We start from the raw sequence: 27,920 nt of genomic DNA, 5'->3' as shown, positions 1-27,920 counted from the left end.
GTCCCTTAACCATTACACCTATATATTCATATATAAACCTTGACCCACTGTTGTGGCTCCGCTCTACCCCCTGGGGTCATGATTTGAACTTTAATCTACACTATCTGAGGATACTTCTGTATTAATATGTCTAATAATGGCTTAGCTGTTCTTGAGAAGAAGATTTTTAAAGATATTTCCTATATATTCCTGTGGTAAACTTATACCCCCCTGTTGTGGCTCTGCCCTACCCCCAGGGGTCACTTGGAACAAACTGGAATCTACACTACCTGAGGATACGTCTATTATAATATGACTAATCATGAATTTGCTGTTCTCGAGAAGAAGATTTTTAAAGACATTTCCTATATATTCCCCGCCCTACCCCCGGGGTTATGATATGAACAAATTTGAAACTAGAGTATGTAAAGAAGCTTTCACAAAAGTTTCATCTTCTCTTGCCCAGTGGTTCTTGAGAAGATGTTTAAAAGATGCCACCAAATTTTCAAGAATTCTTAATTACTTTACATGACCGTTCACGGTAGCTCAGTTGATAGAGCGCTCGCTTCGTGATCGGGAGGTCGTGAGTTCAAATCTCGGCCGCGACTGACCTAAGTCGAAAAAAAATGGGTAGCAACTGTTCCTTCACCATGCGCTCAGCACTTTGAAGTGAAAGTTGCGGGTCCTTCGGATGAGACCTCAAAAACTGAGGCCCCGTGTCATGGCAAGCGTTGACACGATAAAGATCCCTCACTGCTCAATGGCCCTGAGTGCCGAGTAAAGGTCAAAATTTGAAGCTCTTCACCGGTATATGGTGACGTCTCTATATGAGTGAAAAATTCTTGAATGGGACGTAAAACAACATACAATAAATCAATCACTTTACGTGTACATAAATTGACATATTCAAAATTTAGCGCAAACACTGGGTATGGAGTTGTTGGCGAAATCATGAATTAGCGCTATACATGTCCATGCGTATATTGTATTTATAAATGATTCCTTATCGTTATTCATGAATTAGTACATCATTGTCTGCGCCAAAGCCACTAAAATATGAAGCCCGCTTTTTTAAGTACATAAACAGTATCTTCCCTTGAAAGAGGGCCGGCACTTCCTGTGAACAAACTCAAATCCCCTTTATCCAAGGATGCTTTGTGGCAAGTTTGGTTGAAACTGGCTCAGTGGTTCTTCAGAAGAAGTCGAAAATGTGAAAAGTTAACAGATGACAGTCACCCCTGCTGGACACTCTTTGATCAGAAAAGCTCACTTGAGCCTTCAGCTCAGGTGAGCTAATAATTAGAAAAAAAGAACTGTGTAATTCTTGATGCAACAATTTAAATAAGGTTACTGCATGACTCTGAGAGATTTGTAGGGACTATCTAGCAAAACACTTTTTTTTAAAACTTGGTGATTTTTTTTTTAATTCTAATGAGTGGTTTAAGCTGTAATGCACATTTTTGTACAGATGTACCAACTGGCAGTTCTAGATTCTATGTCTCAAACGTACATGAACCCAAAATGACTAAGTCAATAAAAATGAAACAAGAAGCCCATGGCAGAGTTTCTGAAAACTATAGGTCCTACCCGCAAAACCGATAGAAAATCGAAATGTCCGAAGCAATTCGCTATATTACCGGTCCGCTTGACCAATTGTTGTGATTGAAGGCTTGTCTTGAGACACAGTTAGATTATTCTTATTAATTGTACTGTAATCTACTGTGATGTCTCCAGGGGTGTGCAAGTAGCATTGCTCGACACTCGGGACTACCATTTTTGGGGGTTGGGCTAGTGGTTTTCTGCACGGAGATCATAGTCCCATGGGCTAGTAAATGTTAAAACTACAAATGTGATACATGGAAAGCACTACTGGTATTTTCACTCATTCTTTGCTATTTAATTCCCAATCAATGAAAAATTTCAAGGCAGCATGCTCCTATTGTTTGTAAATCTCCATAATCTTATCCATGTTGCAATACTACCTGACTTATTTACTTCCAAAAACGATCGATTTTTTTTCCTAATCCGAATTTCCTCCATTCCTCTGTTTACGGTAAACACATGCATATATCTTGTTAAATTATTTACGATCACTCAATCAACTGAAAGACAAATGTTATGTGATTTACATAAAATATAGTTCCAATGTATTTAATGATTAAAGATGAAAAAAAAGATGAGCTACTGCTATGCCCAGAAAAAGGGAAGATAATTTATTTAAATTCATTTTTATTTTCTATCATAATTATTAATTTATACATGATTCAATTTTACAAGTGAGAATTAAACTTTTAATTTTTAAAAAGAACTACCTTAAGACCCCAACTTTTTCAACAATAAACTACTTTTTTTTTTTTTTACATATTAGTTGTTACTCCCCCCCCCCCCTCCCCACACACACATTTCGGCTAGTGACTATTACTTGGGGCTTGTGACTTTATTGCTGCCACTAGCCCTTGGGCTAGTGCTTGAACTTTTTAACTGCATACCCGTGGTCTCACAATTGGTGCTGTAATGATCCGCGGAAAGATTTACACACTCAATTTGAGTACTATAAACCAATGCAATTTTCTTTTGAATTACATCATGAAATAATGCTAAAATTTATTCGGACTGATAGAATTTGCTTTGGACTGGTAGAACACATTAAGTCATCAGTCCGAATGACTGATTGAAATATTTGGTTTTCGGAAACTCTGCATGGGCCACACCGCTCACCTGAGTACATTGGCTAGAAAAAAAGCAGAAATCAGTTCAGCATTGAAAAGGTTAAATATATAAGTGATCATATACACCTCTCCCTGGGAAAGGGGGGGAGGCTTGATTTATACATGAAATGAGGACGCTTTCATATTTCTTTCACTAATTATGGCTTTAGATTTTTTTCTATATGCTTGATCTTCCACTGTGGCCCTGCCATACCCCAAGCGGACATGATACCTTGCCTGATGATGATTCTGAATTGATATAACTAATCATGGATTTGTTATTCTTGGGAAGAAGATTTTAACTATTTATCCTTGTTTCTCATGTAAAACTCTGATAACAAATTATGACCCCATCTTAGCCCTGGGGGTCATGATTTGAACAAACTTGAATCTACACTACCCGAGGATGCTTCCATATCAATATGACTAATCATGGCTTTGTTATTCTTGAGAAGAAGATTCTTAAAGATTTTTCCTACATATTTCTATGTAAAACTTTGTTCATTCATTGTGACCCCACAATAGCCCTGGGGGTCATGATTTGAACAAATTTGAATCTACACTACCTGAGGATGCTTCTATATAAAAATCTTCAATCATGGCTTTCTTGTTCGTGAGAAGATTTTTAAAAACTTTTCCTATATTATTTCTATGTAAAACTTTGATTGCCCGTTATGGCCCCACCCTACCCCTGGGGTCATGATTTGAACAAACTTGAATTTACACTACCTGATGATGCTTCCATATAAATATCACCAATCATGGCTTTACTGTTCTTGAGAAGATTTTTAAAGATTTTTCATATATATTTCCATGTAAAACTTTGATTGCCCACTGTGGCCCCACCCTACCCCCAGGGGACATGATTTGAACAAATTTGAATCTACATTATGTCAGGAAGCTTTCACATAAGTTTCATCTTTTCTAAACCAGTGCTTCTTGAGAAGAAGATTTTTAAATACATCCACCCAATTTTCACTATTTCTTAGTTATCGCCCCTTGGAAGAGGGTGTGGCCCTTCATTCGACCAACTTGAATCCCCTTTTCCTTTTACCCAAGGATACTCTCTGCCAAGTTTGGTTGAAATTGGTCCAGTGGTTCTTGAGAAGAAGATGAAAATTTGAAAAGTTAACGACAACAATGACAATGACAGACAACAGAGAAATTTTGATCAGAAAAATGCACTTGAGCCTTCGGCTCAGGTGAGCTAAAAACACCTGTAAAATGCAGAAAAATTATCCAATCATGATGAAAATATCTGGCCAGGGGTGCATTCAACAGCATAGCCGCTAAGTAAAGCTACGCTCTTGAACGGAGAGCTAACTTAGCTGCTGCATAGGGAGAGCTAGCATAAATATTTAATGCTAAGTACCAAATCCAAGATGGCCTCCTTAGTTGCAACTTCACAGCACACTGGATTTTAACAAAATGGGGAATTATTTTCTACATCTTAACAAATTTAATGTATATTTACATATATAGTTTTGCTTGAAATAAACTTTTTTTGTTCCAAAAATAAGTTTTTACTGATTCCAAATCTTAGACTTAGCAGCTAGGCTAGCTGTCCATTCAATAGAGATAGATATCTATCATCTAGCTGCTAGGTTAGCCGCTACGATCTTGAACACAGCCCAGGTGCACACCTTCACATGGTGAATAATAAGTGTACAAATTTTCATACAAATCCATGCAATAGTCTCCAAGAACGGACAAAATCATGTTTACAAACAGACAGGCAGACAGACATGCTGATTCCAATACACCCCTCCAAATTTCATTTGAGGGGGGAGTGGGGTTGGGTGTAATAATGCATTTTCACTATATAATCAATAGAGCACTCCCTAGCACCAGAACATCTGACCCAGGGGCTGTGAATTTCACAATCTGGGAAGAGGCATCCTTGCTCATCATAACTATGCAATTAGTTTATTTAATACTCAGGATCTGAGAAGAATATATTCAAAGAAATAATGCATTTCCACTATATAATCAATATAGTGCCCTCTGGGGCCATAAATTTCACAATTTTAATAGAGGACTCATTGCTTATTACAATCATGCCAACAATTAAATTGACTGCTAGATGTCCAGGAGTAAAGAAGAAGATTTTTTAAAGAGAGCACTAATTTTGATAGTTTTAGTCCCAACCCTCAGGCCTGAGGGAGGCTGGGACCATGAAATTCATTTTTGTTCCACTTCACCCAAAGATGCTATTTGCCAAAATTGGCTGAAATTGGTTCAGTTATTCCAGAGAAGAAGCTGAAATGTCAGTACATGAACGATGAAAGACAAAAACAGATACCTATAGGTCACAAATATCTGAGTTGGATTTTGAGGTCACCTGAGTCACTCAGGTGACCTCAAAATCTATTCCAGCATGCTAGAGGTTCATGGCAAGATGCTTTTGACTTGGCGCCGCGTCCAAGGTATATAAGGAGAGAAGGGATGTTAACCAAGGCTCTTACTTGTAGGTAGGGCTGTCACGAGTACCCGAAATAACCGAGAACCGCGGTCCAAGTTGTATGGTTCGGTTCCGGTTCCATTTTTCCGGATTTCGGTTCGGGTCTGGTTTATATATTAGAGTCTGTTCAATACAAAAAATGGCGTCGAAATCAAAGGAATGACGACGATAACAGTGATAAATAAACATCACAACTGAAATCTACTTCATTCCATGACAAAACACTTGTCACGGAAGTATTAGATGATTATCAAAACGAGCAGGAATGGTCAGGTTGTGGGTAATAGTAGACCAAGTCACCGATGTCTAGACGTTCGCATGGTTAAGACTTGTTTCCAATGTAAATTTAATGTAACGAATAATTTAAAAGATTTTTCAAGTTAAATTCATGAAATTAAGGTTTAAAATAGATGTAAATACCCGACCCGAAAAACCCGAAACCGAACCGAAAATTTACAGAACCGACCCGACCCGAAATATTTTGGAACCGTGACAGCCCTACTTGTAGGAGTACCTCAAAATCCAACTCAGAAATTTGTTGACAAGCAAAATAAAACAAAAAAAGAAGTCTCTGATGAGAATAGCTCAACTGGTTTGTACTTTTAACAGGAAGCAAAAAGTAGCACTTGGACTTGAAACTTTGCAACAGCAATAAATAGAATAATGATCTTAGGTATAGTTTCTTTTTGTGGAAAGAATTATTGCAATCAGACTTAAACTGTAGGAGAATAGCCTTCTGAAAGAATTTTACACAAATTTCTATTTTTAATAACCATTGCAACATCATTCATCAAAATCAAAAAATGATAAAGATAATTATGGATCTCAGTGTACTCTATGTGTGTGCCAAGTTATATTGAAATCAGACCAAAACTGTAGAAGAAGTAGTGTTTTGAATGTATTTCACAGAAATTTCTATTTTTAGTAACCACAGGGGCTGACAAATCCCATTGCCCGATGCCCGGAGCTAGTGAATTTTAGGACAGGGCAAGTGAAATTTTATCAACCACTTGCCCGTGGGCAAGTGACTTAAAGAAAATAAAATAAGATAAATATTTAAGTCGTAGATTTAATCTTGGGCACAGAGGATTGCATGTTCTACTCAGTATTTTTCTTCCTATTTTTTTTTAATATAAAATTATATAAATACAGTATTAGTTTATAGTTGGGCAAGCAAAAATTCAGGTTGGGCAAGTGAATTTTCACCATACACTTGCCCTTGGACAAGTGCCTAAAAAATCTATTTGTCAGCCCCTGAACCATAGCAACACAGTTCATTGAAATCAAAAAGTGATATATAGAATTGTGTATCTTAGTGTAGTCTACTTGTGTGCCAAGTTATATTTAAATCAAACCAAATTGTAGGAGGAGTAGCGTTTTGAAAGTATTTCACAGAAATTTCTATTTTTAGTAACCATGGCAACACCGTTCATTGAAATAGAAAAAAATGATATTCAATCTAATTGTTTGCCAAGTTTTACTGAAATCAGACCAAAACTGTAGGAGGAGTAGCATTTTGAAAAATTGTTTACAGACGGACATACAAACAGACACCTTACTATAAGCTCTTCTGGTCTCTTGGTCAGTAGAGCTAAAAACAAACAAAATAACTAGAAATATGTTGATAAGACACGAATACCCCACCCAGGGCTCATTAATAATGCAATATGAAAATTTTCCATTAGTGTATGAAGTTTGATGAAAATATCTTGAAGAGTTTCTCAAGAACTGAGTTTTATACACAATAAATAGTAAAGTCAAAGGTCATTGGGAAGTTCAAGGTAAAAAAAGACACAAATTATGTATCAGTGCATAAACTCACATTACAATATCTCGAATAGTTTTTTTTTTAAACTGAGCTACATGTAAATGCAAATTTATGTAAAGGTCAAGTTCAAAGGGAAGGTCAAGGTCTACATATTGATGCAGTTCAATAGTACTCACCAAAATGTATCAGCATATAAGACTTGATAAAAATATCTGCTTCTTTAAAGCTAAGCTAAACACATTTTTTTTTGAAAAATGAGGTTAAGCTCAAGGAAAGGATTAATATTTTGATGCATTTGAAAAGATCTCATCAATATGTATAAGAATATAATTTTGACTAAAAAAAATCTTAAATACTTTCTTTGCAACTTTTCTAAGGTGAGTTCACCATGCATCTGACACTCTTGTACTTGAACAAGTTCTAGTGATATTGTTGGTCAAAGACTAAAATATTAAACCATACAAACACTACAGTTCTGCAGCTAGATGCAAGTTTATTGCTTCAAGTTGTCCAAAGCGAGCTAGGTATGTGTCCAATGCATGGTGAACTCACCCTATGTACAAATAATAACTCAGCAAATTCCGCGAGGGTGTCCTGACCCCAGTGAAGCAGACCAAATATGCAACACCACCACAAAAAAATTAGGTATTAGCTAAAATTCTTTTTATATCTACATACTTAATTGTCGGACTATAACAGACTAGGACTACATTAATCGGGACTATAACAAAGTTGGACTATAAGATTATTTTTACTAATTAATTAATTGGCATTTATTGTGAAGACTTATTATCATTGTGTTATATTGTGTTTTATCATATGATATTGAATAATTCCTATATCTCTGATTGGCTGAGATCCAACAATGTAGAAAAAATACTATGTTATATTCACCTGCACGTGACCTTCCGGGTGAATATAAAGATTTATTTTTGCTACGTTGGTCTAAAAATAAATTGGGAAATTCCAAATTGATACAAATAGTTTTGGAAAGCTATGACTTGCTACCAACTTCCACTCAGGTGAACATAACATTATGGAATATATAATTAGGGGTGGATGTGATTGTGAAGGGTGGAGGTTGGGTGCAGGGAACTCCCCCTAAACAATTTTTTTTTTCCTGAACGTAAATTTTTACTTTTAATTTAAACTAAAAATATTCATTGAAAGACTGGTCCCCTGCTAATGGACCTAAATCCCCCACCCCTAACCCCATCTCAACCCTAAAACAAAATTTGAAGTTTAAAGAATTCTCTTTTCGTGCGTGCTAATCAAAGATCCTGATAACCCCCCTTTCAAAATCTATTCTATAAAAGAGCCTGACATTATTATTTTTTTTTTCATAGCAACTAAAGTAGATTTAAAAAATTCCAAACTAATATGACTGGTAATGTTTATTTAACCCCGCTTCTCTCATTGCATTAAGCTAGGACTTCAGCAAATGTAAACAAGTAAGATGGAATGAATTGCTTAATGAGTTCATATCATTTAATAATTGAATCATATAATAAAACAATTATTACCTTTTTTCAGTCAATACGATGATTTAGCCACCTTCGGGCTTGGTGAATATTGTACTCCTCAGGTGGCTAAATCATCATATTGACCTCAAAAACAGCAATAATTGTATAATATTTAAAGAGTAGTTAGAAATATACTGTCCTTTTACTATAGTACATACGTTAAATACCAGAATATAACGGAATTTTGTACTCATCTTTCAGTTAAACTGTTACTAAATTAGAATATATTTATATTTTTTATATATATAAAATGTAAAAACTTGAATAATTTATTATTTATCATATTTAGTATATTTATTGGCCTACATAACACCGTTTACCTAAATTATACAGGTGACATACTATTGCCTACCTGTAATTTAATTCTTTTGTTCTCCACCTGCTCCCCATTCCCAGTTAGCCAACACTTAGCCAACACAGATTTACCTGTGTTTTACCTGTATTTTTTTCAAAATGTTGGCTAAGTGGGAAGACACCTTGAAGGCATATCTAGGGGATTAAGTAGGTAGAGGATATACACATGTAAAAACAATTGGTCAGTGTCCCTTTGATCATTTAAATGGACATTTTTTTTTAACATTACAATACTCGTGGTCACGTGTTTTTGGCCATGGAACCCACCTGATACTGTGGAATCATCATTGTTTGTGGGGGATCAATGTTCCTGGATTTCGTGGGTAACCCTTAATACCCACAAATTTACATCCCCACGAACAACTATTTTGTCAACATACTGATTAATTAGATCTACCAAATAAATGAGCTACCCACGAAATTACATCCCCACGAACCAATAGAATTTTGCTTGCCCACGAACATTGACCCCCACAAATTTAAATGATTCCACAGTAATTGTATTCACCGATAGTACTACAAAGAGTTCCAGCAATAGTCTCCTTCAAATACTTCGTTCTACTATGATTTCCTATAGAAATGAACCATAGTACGAAGTATATAGCTAGACTATTGCTGGAACTCTTCAGCTTTGGAGGTTTGAACGAATATATCAGTGCTATGAAAAAATCAACAACTTGACTTTGTTGGATTAAAACCTTTAAAAGGTAAGAAACAAAAGTTTTATAGTGATAGGGAGTTAAAAGGATGTCCAAAGCAGAAAGTTGAAGCGGGCAGGGAATTCATTTCAGTCCGTATTGATCGAAACAGTGGTCGAAGTCCGTGCAAGATTTCCCTAGTCACTTTGTTTGGCACTGGTCTGAGATTCGTAAGAGACGTCTGTCCAAAATTTTTAGTCTCGACGAATCTCACTGAGATTACGTTTGATCATTAAGCACACAAATAAAGTAATTTTGTGGAAGTACATATCAATAATTTTTTTTTTTGAAGATCTTCAACTGAAAAACTATGGTTCATCTTAGGCTTGAAAAATGCATATTTTTGAATTTAAATATTTTTTTTTATGAAAAAACCTATCGTTTTATTCTGGAAAAAATACTTTCTTCATGTTCATATAGCTGGTTGCAAAATAATCCTCATAATTTTTTTAAAATTATTTAAACGACCAGTTTTGAATTTATAGTGGAAAATCACCCCCTCCGCCTTTCTCCCTAAATTACGTTTCTCAAGCGTCTTTCACACTTTGGACGATAAAATGCTATGGATCTATAAATACACATAAAAAAAAAACTCTTAAGAATGTGAATGAAACTCGTCTATGAAATATGGAGATAACGAACAGTAATCAGTATCATCCTACTTATCTCTATCAAATTAACGTCAAGTACAGCATACCCACGACACATCCTGCATGAAATCCAAGAACAGGTCCAGTAATAGCTGTTTTTTCCCAGTCAATCAAGATTTCAGTCTTCTGCTGTGCTGCTTTAGCCATTCTGATTTTTTCAGTAAACATAAAATTAGGGTCTACAAATTTTTCGGCCTAAAAATGAATATCTTTAGTTTAAGCTTGTTTTTCTTACTTCATGGGGAAAAAAACTACACAGCAATCAGGTTGACGGCCATTTGTTTATATTAGTTGCAGAAAGTTACAGGCGTAGACTGGTACCCTGACATTGGTTAACGGGCGCAAGCGCCCTAGCAGCAGCGACTGGAATCAAGGGCAGAGAACCAGTGCTAGTTACAGGCGGTAAATCGGTGTCCAGTCAAGTCGTACACAAACCGACTCGTATACAAGTTTGGCTTTCCAGAAAGCCTGAAATGCCATAGTCTGTATCATCCAGACGTTTGCATTTACCTCTACAAACGTCTGGACGCTTTCTATGAAAAAAAAAAATTTCCGCAAGGTGGCGTGAATTCCAAAATGGCGACGCCCATGAAAACAAGTGTGTTACTGTGTACTTCATCGTGCCTGATAAAAGTGTTTGTGTTGCCTGTACTAAAGATTCCAAACAGCGGTACTATATTAGAACAAAACAGGGATGTGGGGGGCCGAGTTTGAAGTTGGTAAATAAGTTTTATGGTTTTTGTTTTGACCGCTCTGAAAATGATGGCGCCTTTCTTTGCATTGGCTGCAAGAGACTGATTGAAAGAATCCAAGACATGGTGTCGAAATCGGAGGAATTAAGCTTCTCTGTGGTGAAGGCTTCTCAAAAGTTTCAGTCTATGCACGTTTCAAAGAGAACGAGAGTAGATACACCTGGCATTTCGGAAAAACGTTGTCGGATAAGAACACCACAGCTGAAATCACCATATAGTTTGAAATCGTTTAGCGGTAAGTATCTTAAAAATGGCATCATATATTATAGATATAAAAAAAAAATTTGGAACAATAACATCTGTGAACATGTGTTAAATTGAGTTGAAATGGCAGAGGCACCATAATGCTCCATGTTATCAGGTCCGGCACAATATCTTGATTAAGCTATATAGCTTCATTTAGCTATATAGCTTTATTAAGCTATTCTGAATAGCTTGGTTTAGCTATTTTATTACACTTTTTTCTCAAATGTGTTAATTTTTCAGCATATACAAAAAGTTGCACTTTGGTTCAGTGATAATATTCAACTTTGATTGTCTTTGAACTCTTCTGAATCCAATGCATGTAAAAATCACTCACCAAATTACATCACCTTGAGAGACTTAGTACTCAAAGTTCTAAAAGTTTTGGGGCTATTGATTAGTGACGATACTGTTATTTCTTGATTGATATTATAAAAAGGTCAGTTATTGTCAGCAAGATAACTGATTGGTAATAATTCAGCACAATGAGAAGCAATCATACTTATCCATGCCTCAACACACACACGGAAGTGAGCAGTTACTCAAACAATGGAAAATCATCTTTTGCTTGAATTTATTCAAAAGCTGCAATGTTAGAACTATCTTTGATTTGGAATGCTTTTAGATAGTCCATAGTATATATATGAGTAATGAAATACATGTACTTGCGACTTTTTGTGTATTTCTTACAAAAAAAAATTGTGAAAAACTGCATATAAACCGCGTTATCAAGCTATTTTGAATAGCTTAATAAAACTATATAGGTATTTCAAGCTATATAGCTTAAAGCTGAACACGACTCATAAAGAGGTATACACCAATTATTATACTACTAGTTATGATACGGGGATATACCGTTATTGTCATGGGTATCAGTGAGGAATGGTGACACATGTTACATTACCTTTGTTTACATTTTATTGTGGTTATGAGTATTTGTGTTTGTTTGTATACTGCACTGACCTGTGCAACTTTTGTAGGTTTCTTTGATATTCATACTCTCCTGCATTAGAAGAAGTACACAATTATATTTTGTCGCCAACAAGTGCTGTATAGCATACGTCCATCCATGCCGGTGACGATTGATTACACTGAACAGTGATCAAGTCAGCGGCTTTATATAGGGGCCCTCAGATATAGGGAGAAACCGGTCAAATATGGTAGAAAAATTTCTTTTACGAATCATGTTCAGCTTTAATGAAGAGATTGTGCTGGACCATAGTTATATTGCAGACTTATTCAACATAGATATATGTTCTCACAATTGTATTTACTCTTATGGAGTGTTCATATAGACACTTTAGGGGAATTTTCTTTGCAGTGTCTACTGTCTAGGAGTAATCTGTACATTCTTTTTACATTTTCTTTACCTGTACTCTTTTTTATCTTTTCTTCACATATAAAATTTGTAGGTGCTTCCTCCAGTAAAAGTAAGCGAGGATTAGATTTCAGTGGTTGTCAGTCTAAAGTAAAAGAGATTCTTGTAAAAGACACTGCTGTGCAGTGTGAACTTGGTGGTGTACTTCGTGTGTCACAGAAGAAAGAAATGCACCAATATTGCAGTATTAGCCGTAAGAAAAATCTCCAACCTGCTGTCAGATGCCTGACATCTGGCAGTATCAGAAAGGGTGTGCGTCTTCTGCTGTCAAATGCTGATTCTACAGTGAAAGAAAAAGTAGTTGCAGGTAGACTTCATAATGACTTTATATGATTTCTTGCATTTATAGCTATAAATCAGGACATTTTGAATTATAAGAAAGCTTCATGATCAAAGTCAAACATCAAAAGTGAAGTTGAACTTTGTACTGTTATGGACTATATTTCTCAAACACATTTGTTTCTTTGCATTCTGAAATTCAATAATAACACAAACAAAATGTTTTCATATTAATATTCCAAGGTAAAATTTTGTTATCTTTTTTTCAAATAATAGGTGTAACAGATGTAATACGTCAAGAATGCGGGATGTTACTTATGCAGAAAGATGTATTCCGAAAATCGAAAGATTCATTTGAATTCAGTATGAATCAAACAACAGACTCTATTAAGATGATGCCAATTACTTGGTGTGTTCTTAACACTGTAGGTGAAAATAAGAATAAAATTAGTGACACCACAAAAGTTACGACTGCTGCATGTTTGCTGTTAAATTCCAGATCAAAATTCATGAGTAAGCTGCAGCATAATGTTGCTGTAACTCTTTATAACAATCATCTTCAAAAGGAAGGTTTTGATATTCTGCATAAATTGGGAATAACTGTTGGACATTCAACCCTACAACGAACTCTAAGCAATGCAGCTGTTTCATCAGATGAAACAATGCACAGTCTTAAATCCCGGGTAGAGCAAAATAAACTTATGCATGTTGAATTGAGAGTGAATAATGATAAAAAAAGGATCACAACTATGCAGCAGATGATAGGGCTGTAATTGATGCTAACTTTGAGCCAGGATATAGATTTAACTTAGACAATTTAGATTTCTATTTACATGTCAGAGACATGACTGAAACACACCAGAATATGAGTAAACACTATGTTCAAATCATGGCTGTGAAAGACCGAGTAAATTGCGAGCATCTTCCTGATGAAAATCCTGTGGGTGACCTGAATCAGGTGGAAAACCAACAACTCATGCCATCAGCTGAAGACAATAATGACTTAAGAGAGGATATGATCCACATCTTATCACTGACTCTAATCCAGCATCTACAGGCATTCAGTATTTTTAAAGATGTGTATCCAGATTATTTTCAACACCCTTATTCAGACATCATGGATAAGAAGTCAGTTGTGGTATGTTGACATTAAGTATAATAATATGTATTCATGTATTTTATTCATTTCTATGTTGATGAAGTGTATGTTATTGCAATTCAAGGCCATTCTTAGATTATTGTATGTTTAGTATCCATGGAATTCAAAAATTCCATATCTGGGACAAAATGGTAAAAAAAATTTTTGTACATTGAGATCACTTTTGGTTTCTTTTACATTTCCAGGGTTTTTAGGTACATTTGAATTGCAATACATGATTTTAATTTCTATACTTGAACATGATTACTTTAAATATCTACTGTGAAGTTAGTACAAAAGTACATTTATTTTACTAATGCATAGGAATAGTGTTAAAAATAAATGTTAATCTTATCATTTCTATGGAATAGTAAATGCTAAGGGTTAGATATTTCAAAAGTCATTACCTTGCAAAAAGCACATGAAGTGTGAAATTCTTTGTCATGTGATAAACTACATTATCAGCTTTATTAATTTTTGTAATTTATCACTTTGTCCAAATCAAAAATTTAAATTTAAAATCTGATTTCCTGTGTACTATGTCTTGATGAAATTATTATTATTTAATAATGTTATTTAAATATCTTTTTAAGAACTTGATATCTGTCTGCTGACTTGGCAAATAGGAAAAATTACAGAACATATCACCAGTACTTTAATTCAAATACTACAATCCTTATTTTGTAGAAAGACTAATACTAAAGTAAAATGTCACAGCATGTTCAAGTATAAATGTTTTACTGTTACCAGTTTCACAACTTCTAACATATGTATAAGGAATGCTATTCTATTGAAGTTTTAGTAACAGATGATATTATAGACTTCTATCCCATTCTCAACTGAAGCAGAGGTCTAAAAAAGCTTTTCTGTGTAAAGTTTGTCCAGTTGTCTGTCTGTCCTTGATGAAACTTTTCACAATTTTGAATTCTTCAAAAGTAAGCCACATCCAACTAGTATCAGCACAGTGTCAAATGAATGCGAAAGCCTTTCTAGTGTGATTAGATTCAAATATGATCAGGTTTTTAAGCACATATGGTGCAAAATATAGCCTTTCTGTACAGAAATGAAATTCATTTTTGACCAAAAGAATAACTTATTTCTCTTAACTTAAATTAGATGAGATTGTGGCCTATGGGACTTGTTTTTTTTTTTTTTTTTTGTTTTGTTTTTTTTCTGTAAAGCCATATGAAATAGTCATATATAGATTATTTCTTATCTAAGCTTAATTTGAATTCTTTCATCTTAATGTGTTTTATAAGGTTTATTTATGAAGAATTTATATATAATTTTTTTTTTCTTTTCATCTTACATATGGCTTTACAGGGAATGTGCATGGATATTTTACAATTTAAATTTGTTTCAGATGATTTTGTTCTTGTTGATTTGAAGTTAATTGGAATTGGAATTTCATCGACCACAAAAGTTAAGGACATAAAGAAGAAACTAAGGTTAGATTGTAGAAAGGTTTAACATTTGTAAGAAAAATTGCAGACAATTTAGAATTATGGTATCTTCTTTTTGAACTTGGTATGCTCTTCATTCATTTTTTTGTTGGCAATTTTTTGTTTATTATGGACAGGAAATTCAAATTATTTGTGTTGGCATATGATGAAAGATAATGTTAACTTTATGAAAAACACAAATTTCCTTTCTCAACAAGTTTTTATTCGAAAAATAAGTTTTTGTCAAATATTTGTGTTAGGATCATTGTATTCGTTGAAACAAATACTTTTTTGAATTTTTAGACATTGGCATTTTCTTAATTTGTAACTGTTTCAATGTGATCACCATTTTTTTTTTCAAATTTTAAGTTGCCTTTAGGAATTCTTGACAAAAGTGAAAACAAGATGAACGACATGATAGAAATTCTGGAATACCTTCACAAGTTTGTGCCAAATGCAAGAAATGCTGATGAAATAGAAAATCTAACAGAGAGGTGTGTATATTATAATTTTAAAAAAAAAAATCAGCTGTCTGATGTGTTGAAAGACAAGAGAAAATACTTAAACTCAACCAAAACATATTTAAGTAAACATTGCAGTTATATATGTAAATTGAGGATTTACAGTTAAAGTGAGTGTAAGGTTGTTAAAAAAGGTATTATTATCCTTTATATTATGAAAAAAAAATAGCCCACTGACTGGCACTGAGTTAGTCCCACAAAGATTAAAAAGGGGAAGAGGGGGTTCATGGAGATGCACACTTTAGACCTTCCTCCACGTACATTTGCCACTGATTGTAATTTTATTTACATTTCATATGGAAACAAGCTTAAAAGTCCATTATTTAAATTTTGAAGAAAAAAAACGTGCCTCTTGTTGAATTGTACTGTGTACAAAAGGAAGTTCTTTATAATTATTTGTATATCTTGGTTTCTAGAGAGGACAGGGGGCCTATGCGAATCATACCTTTGGGAGGTGACCAGTTAACCTGTGAACGTATTAGGGGGGCTCATATGGCACGGTTTGATGCAGATAGTCCAGAGGAGAGGCTGGAAGGCTGTATGTCCATGATGGAAGATTTCCATGAGAAGATGAATTTTTTACAGGTTAGATAAACAAGTACAACTAAAGAATTTCTTTTGACTATTGGTTTATGTTCCATCAGTATCTCATTTCTACAGTACCATCATGATCTGCAGATATGTTTAAACTATGCAAAGCAACTTATTAGTCCCCTACCGGTGAAACCGGAGGGGACTATAGGTTTCCTCTGAGTCTGTCCGTCCGTCTGTCTGTCTGTCTGTCCATCTGTCTGTCTGTCTGTCCCTCTGTCTGTCTGTCAGTCTGTCCCACTTGGTTTTCCGCACTTTTTTCCTAAACGCTTGCAGATATTGAGCTGATTTTTCGTATGTGAGTGTATCTTGATGAGTTACAGATCAAGTTTGCATTTCGTTCCGCTTCATTGATTTTTGACGGAATTACGGCCTTTTCAATTTTTAAGGGTTTTCCGCAATTTTCTTCTGAACGCTTGTAGATATTGAGCTGATTTTTAGTATGTGGCTTTACCTTGATTAGTTATAGATCAAGTTTGCATTTCGTCCCGCTTCATTAATTTTTGACGGAATTATGGCATTTTCAATTCTTAAGGGGAACCAGATTACACTTGCCGGTAGGGGACTAGTATTGCTAATGCAATACTCTCAGAATGCTTGTTTATGTAAGAGGGGTGAGTCTCCACCAGCATAACTGTTGATACTACAAACATTTATGCATGATTTAAAAAAAAAAAAGATACTGTAAAAAATGCTTGTAGTGAAAATGCTTATAATATAATGACGCTTGTAGTGAAGTGATTTTCAATCCTTGTGACTTCAAAATGTATTGTAAACTTAACAGATATAATGAATTACATTTGTAACAAAGCAAAAACAGATGCCCCTGGTACTTCATTATAAGCGTGTTTTACTGTAATTATAGTGCTAATAGTTCAGGCATATTTAATTACTAAAATAAAAGCACTGTGTACTTGTACATTAGAAATAAGATATGCCAGAATCACACTTTTAATTTATCATATTTTTAGGTCACCTGAGTCACTCAGGTGACCTATTGCTATCCGTTTTTGTCTGTCGTCGTGCGTCGTCCGTCGTCCGTCGTGCGTCGTGCGTTAACATTTAAACATTTTCAGCTTCTTCTCTGAAACCGCTCAACCAATTTTAACCAATTTTGGCATATAGCATCTATGGATGAAGGGGGACAAAAATTGTGAATTTCATGGTCCCTGCCCCCCTGGGGCCTGAGGGGTGGGGCTAAAACCACCAAAATTAATGCAATCTTTAAAAATCTTCTTCTTTACTCCTGGACATCAAGCAGTCAAACTGTTGACATGATTGTAATAAGCATTGAGCCCTCTACCAAAATTTTGAAATTCATGGCCCCAGGGTCAGGGGTTCTGGTGCTAGGGTGGGGCTATATAGATCATATAGTGAAAGTGCATTATTTCTTTGAAAATCTTCTTCTCTACTCCTGGGTATTATCAAAACAAATTAAATACATAGTTATGATAAGCAAGAGTGACTCTACCAAAATTGTGAAATTCATAGCCCCAGGGTCAGGAGTTCTGGTGCTAGGGCGGGGCTATATAGATCATATAGTGAAAGTGCATTATTTCTTTGAAAATCTTCTTCTCTACTCCTGGGTATTATTGAAACAAATTGAATACATAGTTATGATAAGCAAGAGTGACTCTACCAAAATTGTGAAATTCATGGTCCCAGGGTCAGGGATTCTGGTGCTAGGGCGGGGCTACATAAATCATGTAGTGAAAGTGCATTATTTCTTTGAAAATCTTCTTCTCTACTCCTGGGTATTATTTAAACAAATTAAATACATAGTTATGATAAGCAAGGATGCCTCTTCCAAAATTATGAAATTCATGGCCCCAGGGTCAGGGGTTCTGGTGCTAGGGTAGGGCCATATGTATCCTATAGTGAAGGTGAATTATTTCTTTAAAAATCTTCTTCTCTGCCCCTGGGTATTATTTAAACAAACTATTAGTACATTGTTATGATACGCAAGGATGCCTCTTCCAAAATTGTGATTTTCATGGCCCCAGGGTCAAGGGTTCTGGTGAAAAGGGGGGGGGCTCTATTGATTATATAGTGAAAAAGCAAAATTTCTCTGAAAATATTCTTTTCTGCTTCTGGTTAAAAAGCAATGAAGCTAAGTGTATAGTTATGATGAGCAAGAGTGCTTCTTCCAGGGTAGTGAATTGCATGACCCCTGGGTCAGATGTGCTGGTGTGAGGGTGGGGCTCTTGAGAATATTGTTAAAATGCATTAATTCTATTAAATAATCTTGTCTGCTCCTTAGTGTTAAGCAGATAAACAAAGTGATTACTTAAGATGAGCAAACTTCTGGTCCCAGGGTGAGAGGCTCTGGTGTTTCTTGATGGGGAGGGGGGCTCTATTGATAATATAATGAATCTGTAGTAAAAATGCATTATTTCTTTAAAAATCTTCTTTGCACCTGGGCATATCAGAGGCAAAAAGAGTAAAAGTTTTAATAAGGAAGGGTATTTTTACCAGATTTTTGAACATCTGGACCATTTGGTCAAGTGTTCTGGTCCCGGCTAGGGCTCTGTTAATTTGTAATCTACTGAGAGGAGTTATTCCCCTTTGGCATTTACTTTTGATAATTAATCCCTGTAAATAATGTACTTGAAAGGTTAATAGAATAAGAGAATTATGCAAGAATTTTTATTGTATAATACAAAAAGTACTTTCCTAGTTTTAATGATCAAGTAGACTTGTAAATAATAGATAAATAAAAATGAGACAAAAATAACTTGTCTTATTAAATGTTCATCAAAGACCAAGAGAGGCCAATGTAAAAGATTTCAACAAGGAATTAAGATAGTACAGAAGCACTGATAGTTTGTTAATTTACTGTATGGTGATAGTGTTAAATGGGGAACATATTAGAACCTAATTTATGAACTGTAAATGAATGGTAGACTAATTACATTTTTGATCCTGATCACTCTGTTTTTCTTGCTTTTGGCAACAAAGCTTCACCTTTCAGTTCATTTTATACTCTATGGATTCTCTAAATTGTTGTGTTGTACTCAGGTGACCGTTAAGGCCCTTGGGCCTCTTGTTAATTTTAAAATTGCAGATGATAATGGACAGATTTTACAACAGTGGAAGTGCAAGGGAACCTGGAACTTTATATCACTTAAAGAGTGTGATTAACAGAAGGAATGTCAGTAGTACTGTGACGAAAGACTATCATGCTGACAGTGCTTTTATAGACTTAGTTGGAGAAAGTCACATCATTTCCCTTGCCTTAACACATTTTGGAATGGCAGATCTTAATGCACCGTGTAAAGTTTTCCCACATGGTATTCATCTAGCAGACATTGATCATAAGAAGAGGATTCTTCGAAACCTTGTTGGCGAGCTAGTTGACAGCCATATAATGAACATACTATCTCAGACCCTGAATAGAGAACAACTTTGTGAAGATGAAAATAATGACAGAATTTATAACTATGCAACAAATTTTTTGAAATTCTGGCTTCTACGAAAAATAAGCATAGTGGCCACAAGAAGTGGAGATGGGATGCGCATTTTACGTCACTGGAAATATGCTATGCTGCTCTATCATATTGCGCATAAGACAAAGTACAGACTGGAAGCCTTCCTGCTAATTGCCTGCACCATTGCTCTCTTCACTCCAAGACAACAACATCAAGTTATATGGAACAGATTTGTCAATTTAAGTGGTGGAAGGGGAAAAAATTTAGATGGGGATTATGTAATGGAACTTTTAAATAAATATGCCAAGGCAAGAGTAAAACTAATAGGACCAAACCATTCCCATGAAACCGTACTAAGAATAGGCAAAACCATGATGTTTTGCCATGACATTTCTAGAAACCTGGAATGTCAGGTGGGAGCTGCTCCTATATCTAGGGATCACAAAGCCCAGGATACCACCGGAGACCTGACAAAACTTGTAAGAGAATTACAAAGAGCGAATGTTTTTACCTGTATACCTGGAAGGGCCCACAATTCATTTCAAAATGAACCATCTGATATTTTTACACAATTTAATGTTATTGAATTCCACAAGTGGATGAATGCAAAGAAGAAGCAATATGCTGGAAATAAACAAGCCTTTTAAATACATGTAAGTTGGTTTTTAATTGAGTTTTGTGTATCTTGAATGGTATTTATATAGTAGGGCCAACTTTAAAATAATGTTTGTTTGCCCTCTTCCAAATCAGAATGAATAAACTGGGTCAGTAGAGAGTTTGGATTTTTCTTTCTAAGAAAATTTCAGTATCAATGCTGAATTATCAAAATTTATTTTTCCAGAATGCATTAAAGTAATTATTTTCTGGAGGAAGAGGGCAACCAAACAATTTTTAAAAGATGGCCTAAACTTAATTCTTTTGTGTTTTCATTTCCACAAAATGAGTGGGATTTATCAATCAAGCAAGGAAATAACCCATACATGCACTGAAATAAAAGCACATCAGACAAGATACCGGTACATGTATATACATTATTGTGTAATTGTTTGTCCTGACTATTTTGGAAAATGATTTTTTCTCATTTTAAGAACAAATGATACAAACAAACTTTTATCAAAAATCTTGAAAATTACAACTTAAGTCATGCTTATAAAATAAAATGTATATCCAATTTTTCAAAGGATGGGATTTAAAGTGACAAAATGTTGTGCACATTAATAAGGATGGTTGCAGAAATGTAGAATTTTTACCATCATCATGATCATAGAAAGTTTACAATTTCTTAATATTTTAGAAATTTATTACATGCATCATTTACAACCAAAATAGGTCCAAAAATATCATCTGTCCCTAATTTAAAATTTTTATCTCTAGTCAGACATAACATTCTCAATAATTTCAAAAACTTCCTCAGCACAGGCTCTTTGAAAAACAAACTGGGAAAGAATGTCCTCAAAAGAAAAAATGTAATGTACATTTGCAACAATATCACTTATCACTTTGTTGCTAAGACCTGTTATGAGTCCAATATTTAGCAAAGAAGTACATGTATCACCTAACAATTTTGCACGCAAGTCATACAGTTTTTCTTTAATTTTCTTTCTTTGCAGGTCATGTACAGTGCGCACTGGAGGCTCCTCAACCATATCCACAGCCTTTACGAGGGATTCCTCATCTAAGTCCAGAACTGCAGCAGTGTCAGAAGGACAATTACGACATTCACAGTTGTGCTTGCAGTTATCACAGCACAAACACAGGCTGGAAACATTTGTGATTGTGGTATCTTCTGGTGTAAAATGTTCCAGTAAAAATTGACGTCTACATGATTTTAACAGACAAAATTCTCTCGTGTGACTATCGGTTGCAACAGTACTTATATCAGCTGGGTGATAGTATATAACAGACACGGATCGATTTCCATCCCTTCCAGCACGTCCACTTTGTTGCATGTATCCTTGAATACTGTGAGGAGCCCCCCAGTGGACAATAACACGTACGTCGGGTACATTCACCCCCATACCAAATGCAGTTGTTGCTATAACAACTCGCAACTTGCTATCAGTGTTACAAAACGTGTCCATTATGATCGTTTTGTTTTTCTGAGCAGTCGAATGATGAAACATGGCAAAAAGACAGTTTTTTGCTGAACATGTCCCAATATAGGAGTTTTGGGAACCAAGCTGGCTCATTAGATATTGATAAATGAGTCCACAAGATTTAATGTTTCTGCAGTAAATGATACATTTTGGGGTATTCTCTTTCATTACATTAAGGTCATTACACAACCATGAAAAACATTCATTTATGCTTGCTGGAGCTTTTATACAGACATGCTTTATGTTTGGCCTGTCACAACTCAAGATTACTTCAAGAAAATTCTTCATGCATAACATTTCTGAAATTTTTTTTCTATCGGACTGTGTGGCTGTAGCAGTTAAGGCTAACATATTAGCATTAGGAAGCAAACTTCTCAATTCTGCTAATCTAGAGTAATCTGTTCGGAACTCTGTACCCCTAGAAAAAAAAGTTGTGCCAAATACAAGTCATATTATAGATCTTTTTCTGTAAGAAAGTAGAAAGCTATAAAATGATCTTTATATTAATTTATTATTATATGTAGAATTTCCATTATTTTCATTTTCTAAAAAGTTTTACAGAAAACATTATATCAGTACTAGGCAGTTTTAGTTGTAGGTAGAAAATGGCAAAATATTATATCTTTTATAGGTCTAAAAATGTACCTCACTTATATATACATTGTATTATTTTATGTACCATTGTTCAACACAGTGGCATTCGTCTATGACAATTGTGTGTAGGTGCTGTTGATATGGATCTGTGAGGATGAGCTCTCTCCAGGTGCCAGAGAAAAGACTTTCAGGACTCAACATTATCAAAGGAATCTGTCCATCTTTAATCAAGCGCATGCGTTCTGTGTAATACATGTATATTGATTGTTTAAAAGATATTGAAAAGATGATGCATCTATACAGTGTAAGAGTAGATATGTTTTTATTATATACCCAACTGTGTATCACTCAATTATGCAATCATGTGATGGTGTAATCACCACACAGTGTTTTTCTGATTGCATATCACCCCTGTCCGAAACTGATGATATAGCACACAGTATACATGAAGTCCTGTGAAAAATTGTTATGATTAATGGGAAAAGTTGTATAATCTATTCCCAAGGTCCTCTTTCAGTATATTTAGCTAATTATGGAGGGGTATATTATATAATATTTACATTTGCAAATGTTTTCTTTTATATAACACTGTTGAAAGCAATGCGTATCTATATCCATATAAACACAGGTTCCTCATGTCATAAATGTTCAACATTTTTTCTCAGTGACGTCATAAAGGGTCAACGCGCAATCAATAGATCAAATTTGTGCTGCTGAGTTTGAAAAATAAAACCGGTTGGTACGAGATCAAATTTACCAGAAAGCCCTTCGGGCTTTACGGAATTTGATCTCGTGACCAACCCGTATTTATATCCTGATAGATGTTTCAAAATGATACCTTATTTCTTAACTGATTAGTGCTTGTACCACAATACATCATTGTATATCAATTGTATTCTCATATCGTTCATTTACTATATGTGTTATATGGCAATTTGTTGTACATAACATAACCTTAATAATGGCATCAATGTATCATTGTGGCAGTTGTTAATTTGATTTGAGCAGTCATTGTAACCAATAACATGAAATAAAACTTTTTGTTTGTCCTATGATTGGAAAGAAATATTTTGTATTGACTTCAATTTTATTTTTTAAATGTAAGCTAGAAGTTGACAGTTGATACAGATATCATAATTAAGTTACATTGATTGAAAGTTTGAATGAGGAAGTGAACTACATGTAGTAACAAACTGAAAGTGGATTCGAACCACTGTCTCCATTGCATAAAGCAATAGCGCTTTCACCGCTAAGCTATTCAGTTTTATGTAAGAGCTCACATTCCCATAATGCAGGAGTGATGTACAGATAAAAAAAGAAGAAATTAAGAAATCACGATAAATCAGTATATGAATATATTAACAGACAAACCTTCGGTGTGGGGTTCTCCAAGATAAATGGAATCTACTCCAAGTTTCGTGATATTCTGTACCTGATCTTTCATAAGAGATACTAGCGGAGACACAACTAATACAATACATGACTGTCTATCAACAGAGCTAAAACTGACACAACTTTGAATATCGGCCTGGTTTGCAGCACTTTCTATAACTCGCCACATTTTTGGCAGAACGCTGTAAATAATGGACTTGCCATACCCTGTTGGTAGCACGGCAAAAACATCTTTACCAACGGATAAATGCTCTAAACAGTAAATCTGTTTTTCTTTCAACGCAAAATCTATCTGTAATGAGTCAAGAGTTGCTTTCAATGTTTTTTCCATGGGCGCAGCCATGACACTTTTCAACAGCCAATCAGCTGTCTTATCAGATTTCTGATAAGCCTCGCTCTGAGTTCAAATTTTTTTTCATAGAAAGCGTCCAGACGTTTGTAGAGGTAAATGCAAACGTCTGGATGATACAGACTAGAAATGCCATCTCTTTGGCTTCATTAAAGTTACATAATGAGTCAAAATCATGTGTTTCTTAAAAGATATCTGTATCATAAAGCGAAAGATTTAACAACTAAACTGCACTGCAAAGCAAGAAGAAACTGCACAATTGATATAAGTGCCGGAAAAACAAAGGTTGTATCAACCGTTTCGTTGATATCGTGCATGTCAAGGTCACGCCACTTTTATTTTTAATAGAGTTAACTTGTAAACAACATTCAATTAGGGTATGCAAAGGTGAGAAATATTTTCTAATAATCTTTTTTGAAGATTGTTTCAAAAATCTTAGTCTACCGACATTCATTTTGGTACTTGAGACCATGATATTTCTAACTTCTTCAACTTTTCTGCGCAGGCGTACTATAAGGAGGAAGAAGTAAAGCAATATTTTCGTGTTGGGCCATACAAAAAAAAAAATTCTCTCCATAAAAGGGCATAATCCTGTTAGTAGCATCGCGATGCTAATAATTATTGACGTCATTTTACGTAACGTTAGAAGCGTTAAAAGTTACTAAAAACCAATATTTCATGATTTTAAACTGTTGAAAATGAAATTTATATTAAAAAAAATAATAAACTTGTAATCGTGATGCTAATAACAGAAGTATATATAGAGAGACGAGACACATTTATATACCTCGAAACTTATTAGCATCGCGATGTTAATAACAGGAGTATATATTGAGAGTCAAGACAAATTTTATACCTCAAAACTTATTAGCATTGCGATGCCAATAACAGGAGTATATATAGAGAGAAGAGACAAATTTATATACCTCAAAACTTATTAGCATCGCGATGCCAATGACAGGAGTATATATAGAGAGACGACGTTTCCAAATTTCAAGATTATAAGCTCCACAAAGGAAGTATTCCCGGAAAAAGGGTTTCTTTAGGGGATTTCATCCACAGGAACTTCTTTCTGTAATAAATTTTTGACCCATAGTATAATAATAACACAAGGTATCCAACTCCGAATTACAGGGAGTACCCCCCTCCCTCAGAATCGCACTCATTTACAATTTCAGAGGACATGCACTGGCAAACTGTTTATACCTATGTCTTCTACGATAATTTATCTACACAACCATATATGGCATTCGTGTCTTTATTTTCTTTTATCCCCGAAAACAGCGTCAAAGCTCTGCTCGCCGAGTGGAAAAGTCGAACTCAACCATGAAATGGTATTTGCTAATCGGGCAACACTCTAAATATGGCACATCTTACTGGGTGGAATGCCCAAAACTAATTACATCGCGATGCCAATAACAGGAGTATATATAGAGAGAAGAGACAAATTTATATACCTCAAAACTTATTAGCATCGCGATGCTAATAACAGGAGTATATATAAAGAGACGACGTTTCCAAATATCAAGATTATAAGCTCCACAAAGGGAAATATTCCCGGGAAAGGGGTTTCTTTGGGGGATTTCATCAGAAAAAATGGGGCTTGGAGTTTTTTTGGGGGGATATCACTCTAAATATGACACATCTTACCGGGAGGAATGCCCAAAACTAATTAGCATCGCGATGCCAATAACAGGAGTATATATAGAGAGACGAGACACATTTATATATACCTCAAAACTTATTAGCATCGCGATGCTAATAACAGGAGTATATATATAGAGACGACGTTTCCAAATACCAAGATTATAAGCTCCACAAAGGGAAGCATTCCCGGGAAAGGGGTTTCTTTGGGGGATTTCGTCAGAAAAAATGGGGCTTGGAGTTTTTTGGAGGATGTCACTCTAAATATAGCACATCTTACTGGGTGAAATGCCCAAAACTAATCAGCATCGCGATGCCAATAACAGGAGTATATATAGAGACAAAACATTCATATATCAATACCTCAAAACTTATTAGCATCGCGATGCTAATCGACAGTTTTCACTGGTACACCGGTATATATAGAGAGACGAGACACATTTACATACCTGTAAACTTATTAGCATCGCGATCCTAACAACAGGAGTATATATAGAGAGACGACGTTTCCAAATATCAAGATTATAAGCTCCACAAAGAAAAGTATTCCTGGGAAAAGGGTTTCTTTGGGGGATTTCATCAGAAAAAGGGCTTGGAGTTTTTTGGGGAATGTCACTCTTACTGGGTGAAATGCCCAAAACTAATTAGCATCGCGATGCCAATAATAGGAATATATATATATATATATATATATATATATATATATATATATATAAGACGACGAATTTTTTTCCGATAAAGAATCTATATTAGTGTACATAAAGGGGAAGTTTCCCCGGTAAGAGGGTTTTCTTGAGGGGTTGACCATCATAAAATGGGGCTTGGTGTTTTTTTTTTTTTTTTTTGGGGGGGGGGAGGGGGGATCAAGTTAAAAGAAGTACATTTGACGGAATTAAGCGCTTCTTTATTATGCATGCGTTGCATGCAACGCTCCATAGTAAAATGATTGATTTCTCCATAGAGCGTTGCAAATACAAATAACAGGAGTACATTGTATAAATAAGACGACGAATTTTATTTTCCGATAAAGAATCTATATTAGTGTACATAAAGGGGAAGTTTTCCCGGGAAGAGGGTTTTCTTGAGGGGTTGACCATCAGAAAAAAAAGGGGGTTTGTTTTTTTTATTTTTTTTGGGGGGGGGGTCAAGCTAGAATAAGTACATTTGATGGAATAAAGTTATAATGAATGCGTTGCACGCATCGCACCAGTAAAATGATTGATTTTCTCGTAGGGCGTTACAAATAACAGGAGTATAAGGAGACGAATTTCATTGTTCTGTTTTAAGGAGGAATGCCACACCATTTTTTTTTATTAGATCTTTAAGAAATCCCTTTAAACTATGGTTTCAGCATTGAAAGACCGATATTAGCTTTTAAGGTAGTACATAATAGATAGGCCAAAATTTTCCTCAAATTCAATTTTTTTGAAACTTTGATATTTTGTTCTAGGATACAAAATCTCTCTTTATATGTAATATGAAAGAAATTCAACTGCACATTGTTTGCCCACATAGTTTGAAATATGGCTGATCAGACCCCTGTAAGAAGATTGTGAAATCAGTCATTCGACTAGAGAATGTGCTTTATTTAAAAATTATTGATTTATTGCAAACTTGTGTGATGCTTTTTTTTAAAGGCAACCTTTTTGTTACTTAAATTCAGTAAAATATATTGATACTGGTAAATTTGAGTAAAATATGTGTAAAACTATAGGACATACGTAGCCCTGGAATTGAAAATTCACATGAAAATATGCTACAATTTAAGTTCTCTTACGAGAAAATGTATGATTCATTTTTTACAAAAAATCAACAGTTTGATTGAAATGGATCACAGATTATAATGTGTCAAAATACGGAAAATTGAACCGATGGTTTCAGATGTTTTGGCGATTTAAAAAAAAATTCAAAGGCAAAAAGTGAAAGATTCAG

General features: G+C 34.8%; 4 protein-coding genes across 4 annotated transcripts in view; 2 read left to right on the top strand and 2 right to left on the bottom strand.

Annotated features, from left to right (window-relative positions):
• The window catches only part of LOC133190128 (kelch domain-containing protein 9-like), an 84,639-nt gene extending 74,286 nt beyond the window's left edge, over window positions 1-10,353 (bottom strand). Inside the window, exon 1 of the mRNA XM_061325636.1 lies at window positions 10,189-10,353. Within this exon, the coding sequence (XP_061181620.1) occupies window positions 10,189-10,309 (121 nt within the window). The 5' untranslated portion in view covers window positions 10,310-10,353. The remainder of the gene's footprint in view (window positions 1-10,188) is intronic.
• Window positions 10,354-13,557: 3,204 nt separating this feature from the next.
• LOC133190028 (uncharacterized) lies at window positions 13,558-15,381 on the top strand. Its single transcript, XM_061325530.1, has 2 exons — window positions 13,558-13,931; window positions 15,295-15,381. Exons 1-2 carry the CDS (start codon window positions 13,638-13,640, stop codon window positions 15,316-15,318), a joined length of 318 nt encoding a protein of 105 aa, XP_061181514.1. The 5' UTR covers window positions 13,558-13,637; the 3' UTR covers window positions 15,319-15,381.
• Window positions 15,382-18,707: 3,326 nt separating this feature from the next.
• Window positions 18,708-22,579, top strand: LOC133185634 (uncharacterized). The gene is made up of 2 exons (XM_061320949.1): window positions 18,708-20,566; window positions 21,524-22,579. The coding sequence occupies exon 1, from the start codon at window positions 19,550-19,552 to the stop codon at window positions 20,558-20,560; it is 1,011 nt and encodes a 336-aa protein (XP_061176933.1). The 5' UTR covers window positions 18,708-19,549; the 3' UTR covers window positions 20,561-20,566; window positions 21,524-22,579.
• Window positions 21,284-24,338, bottom strand: LOC133194929 (ATP-dependent DNA helicase Q5-like). Its single transcript, XM_061330829.1, has 4 exons — window positions 23,975-24,338; window positions 22,689-22,845; window positions 22,332-22,427; window positions 21,284-22,139 (listed from the first exon to the last, which is right to left on the bottom strand). Exons 1-4 carry the CDS (start codon window positions 24,336-24,338, stop codon window positions 21,284-21,286), a joined length of 1,473 nt encoding a protein of 490 aa, XP_061186813.1.
• Between the last annotated feature and the right edge of the window lie 3,582 nt (window positions 24,339-27,920).

Source organism: Saccostrea echinata, unplaced genomic scaffold, assembly GCF_033153115.1.
Source record: "Saccostrea echinata isolate AGI-Se365-2 ecotype Australia unplaced genomic scaffold, CSIRO_AGI_Sech_v1 ptg000001l, whole genome shotgun sequence".
NCBI lineage: Eukaryota > Metazoa > Mollusca > Bivalvia > Ostreida > Ostreidae > Saccostrea > Saccostrea echinata.
The sequence above is the reverse complement of the archived record's forward strand: the minus strand, read 5'-3'. Positions and strand labels throughout refer to the sequence as shown.

What these genes read in the sequence shown, in the direction of transcription:
- LOC133190028 (XM_061325530.1), top strand. Translation starts at nt 13,638, where the DNA reads ATGACTGAAACACACCAGAATATGAGTAAACACTATGTTCAAATCATG. An exon ending in TGGATAAGAAGTCAGTTGTG is followed by an intron (nt 13,932 to 15,294) that starts GTATGTTGACAT and finishes AATTTGTTTCAG; the next exon opens with ATGATTTTGTTCTTGTTGAT.
- LOC133185634 (XM_061320949.1), top strand. Translation starts at nt 19,550, where the DNA reads ATGATAATGGACAGATTTTACAACAGTGGAAGTGCAAGGGAACCTGGA.
- LOC133194929 (XM_061330829.1), bottom strand. Translation starts at nt 24,338, where the DNA reads ATGGCTGCGCCCATGGAAAAAACATTGAAAGCAACTCTTGACTCATTA. An exon ending in TGGAGAACCCCACACCGAAG is followed by an intron (nt 22,846 to 23,974) that starts GTTTGTCTGTTA and finishes TGTATTACACAG; the next exon opens with AACGCATGCGCTTGATTAAA. An exon ending in TTAACTGCTACAGCCACACA is followed by an intron (nt 22,140 to 22,331) that starts GTCCGATAGAAA and finishes CATTTACTGCAG; the next exon opens with AAACATTAAATCTTGTGGAC.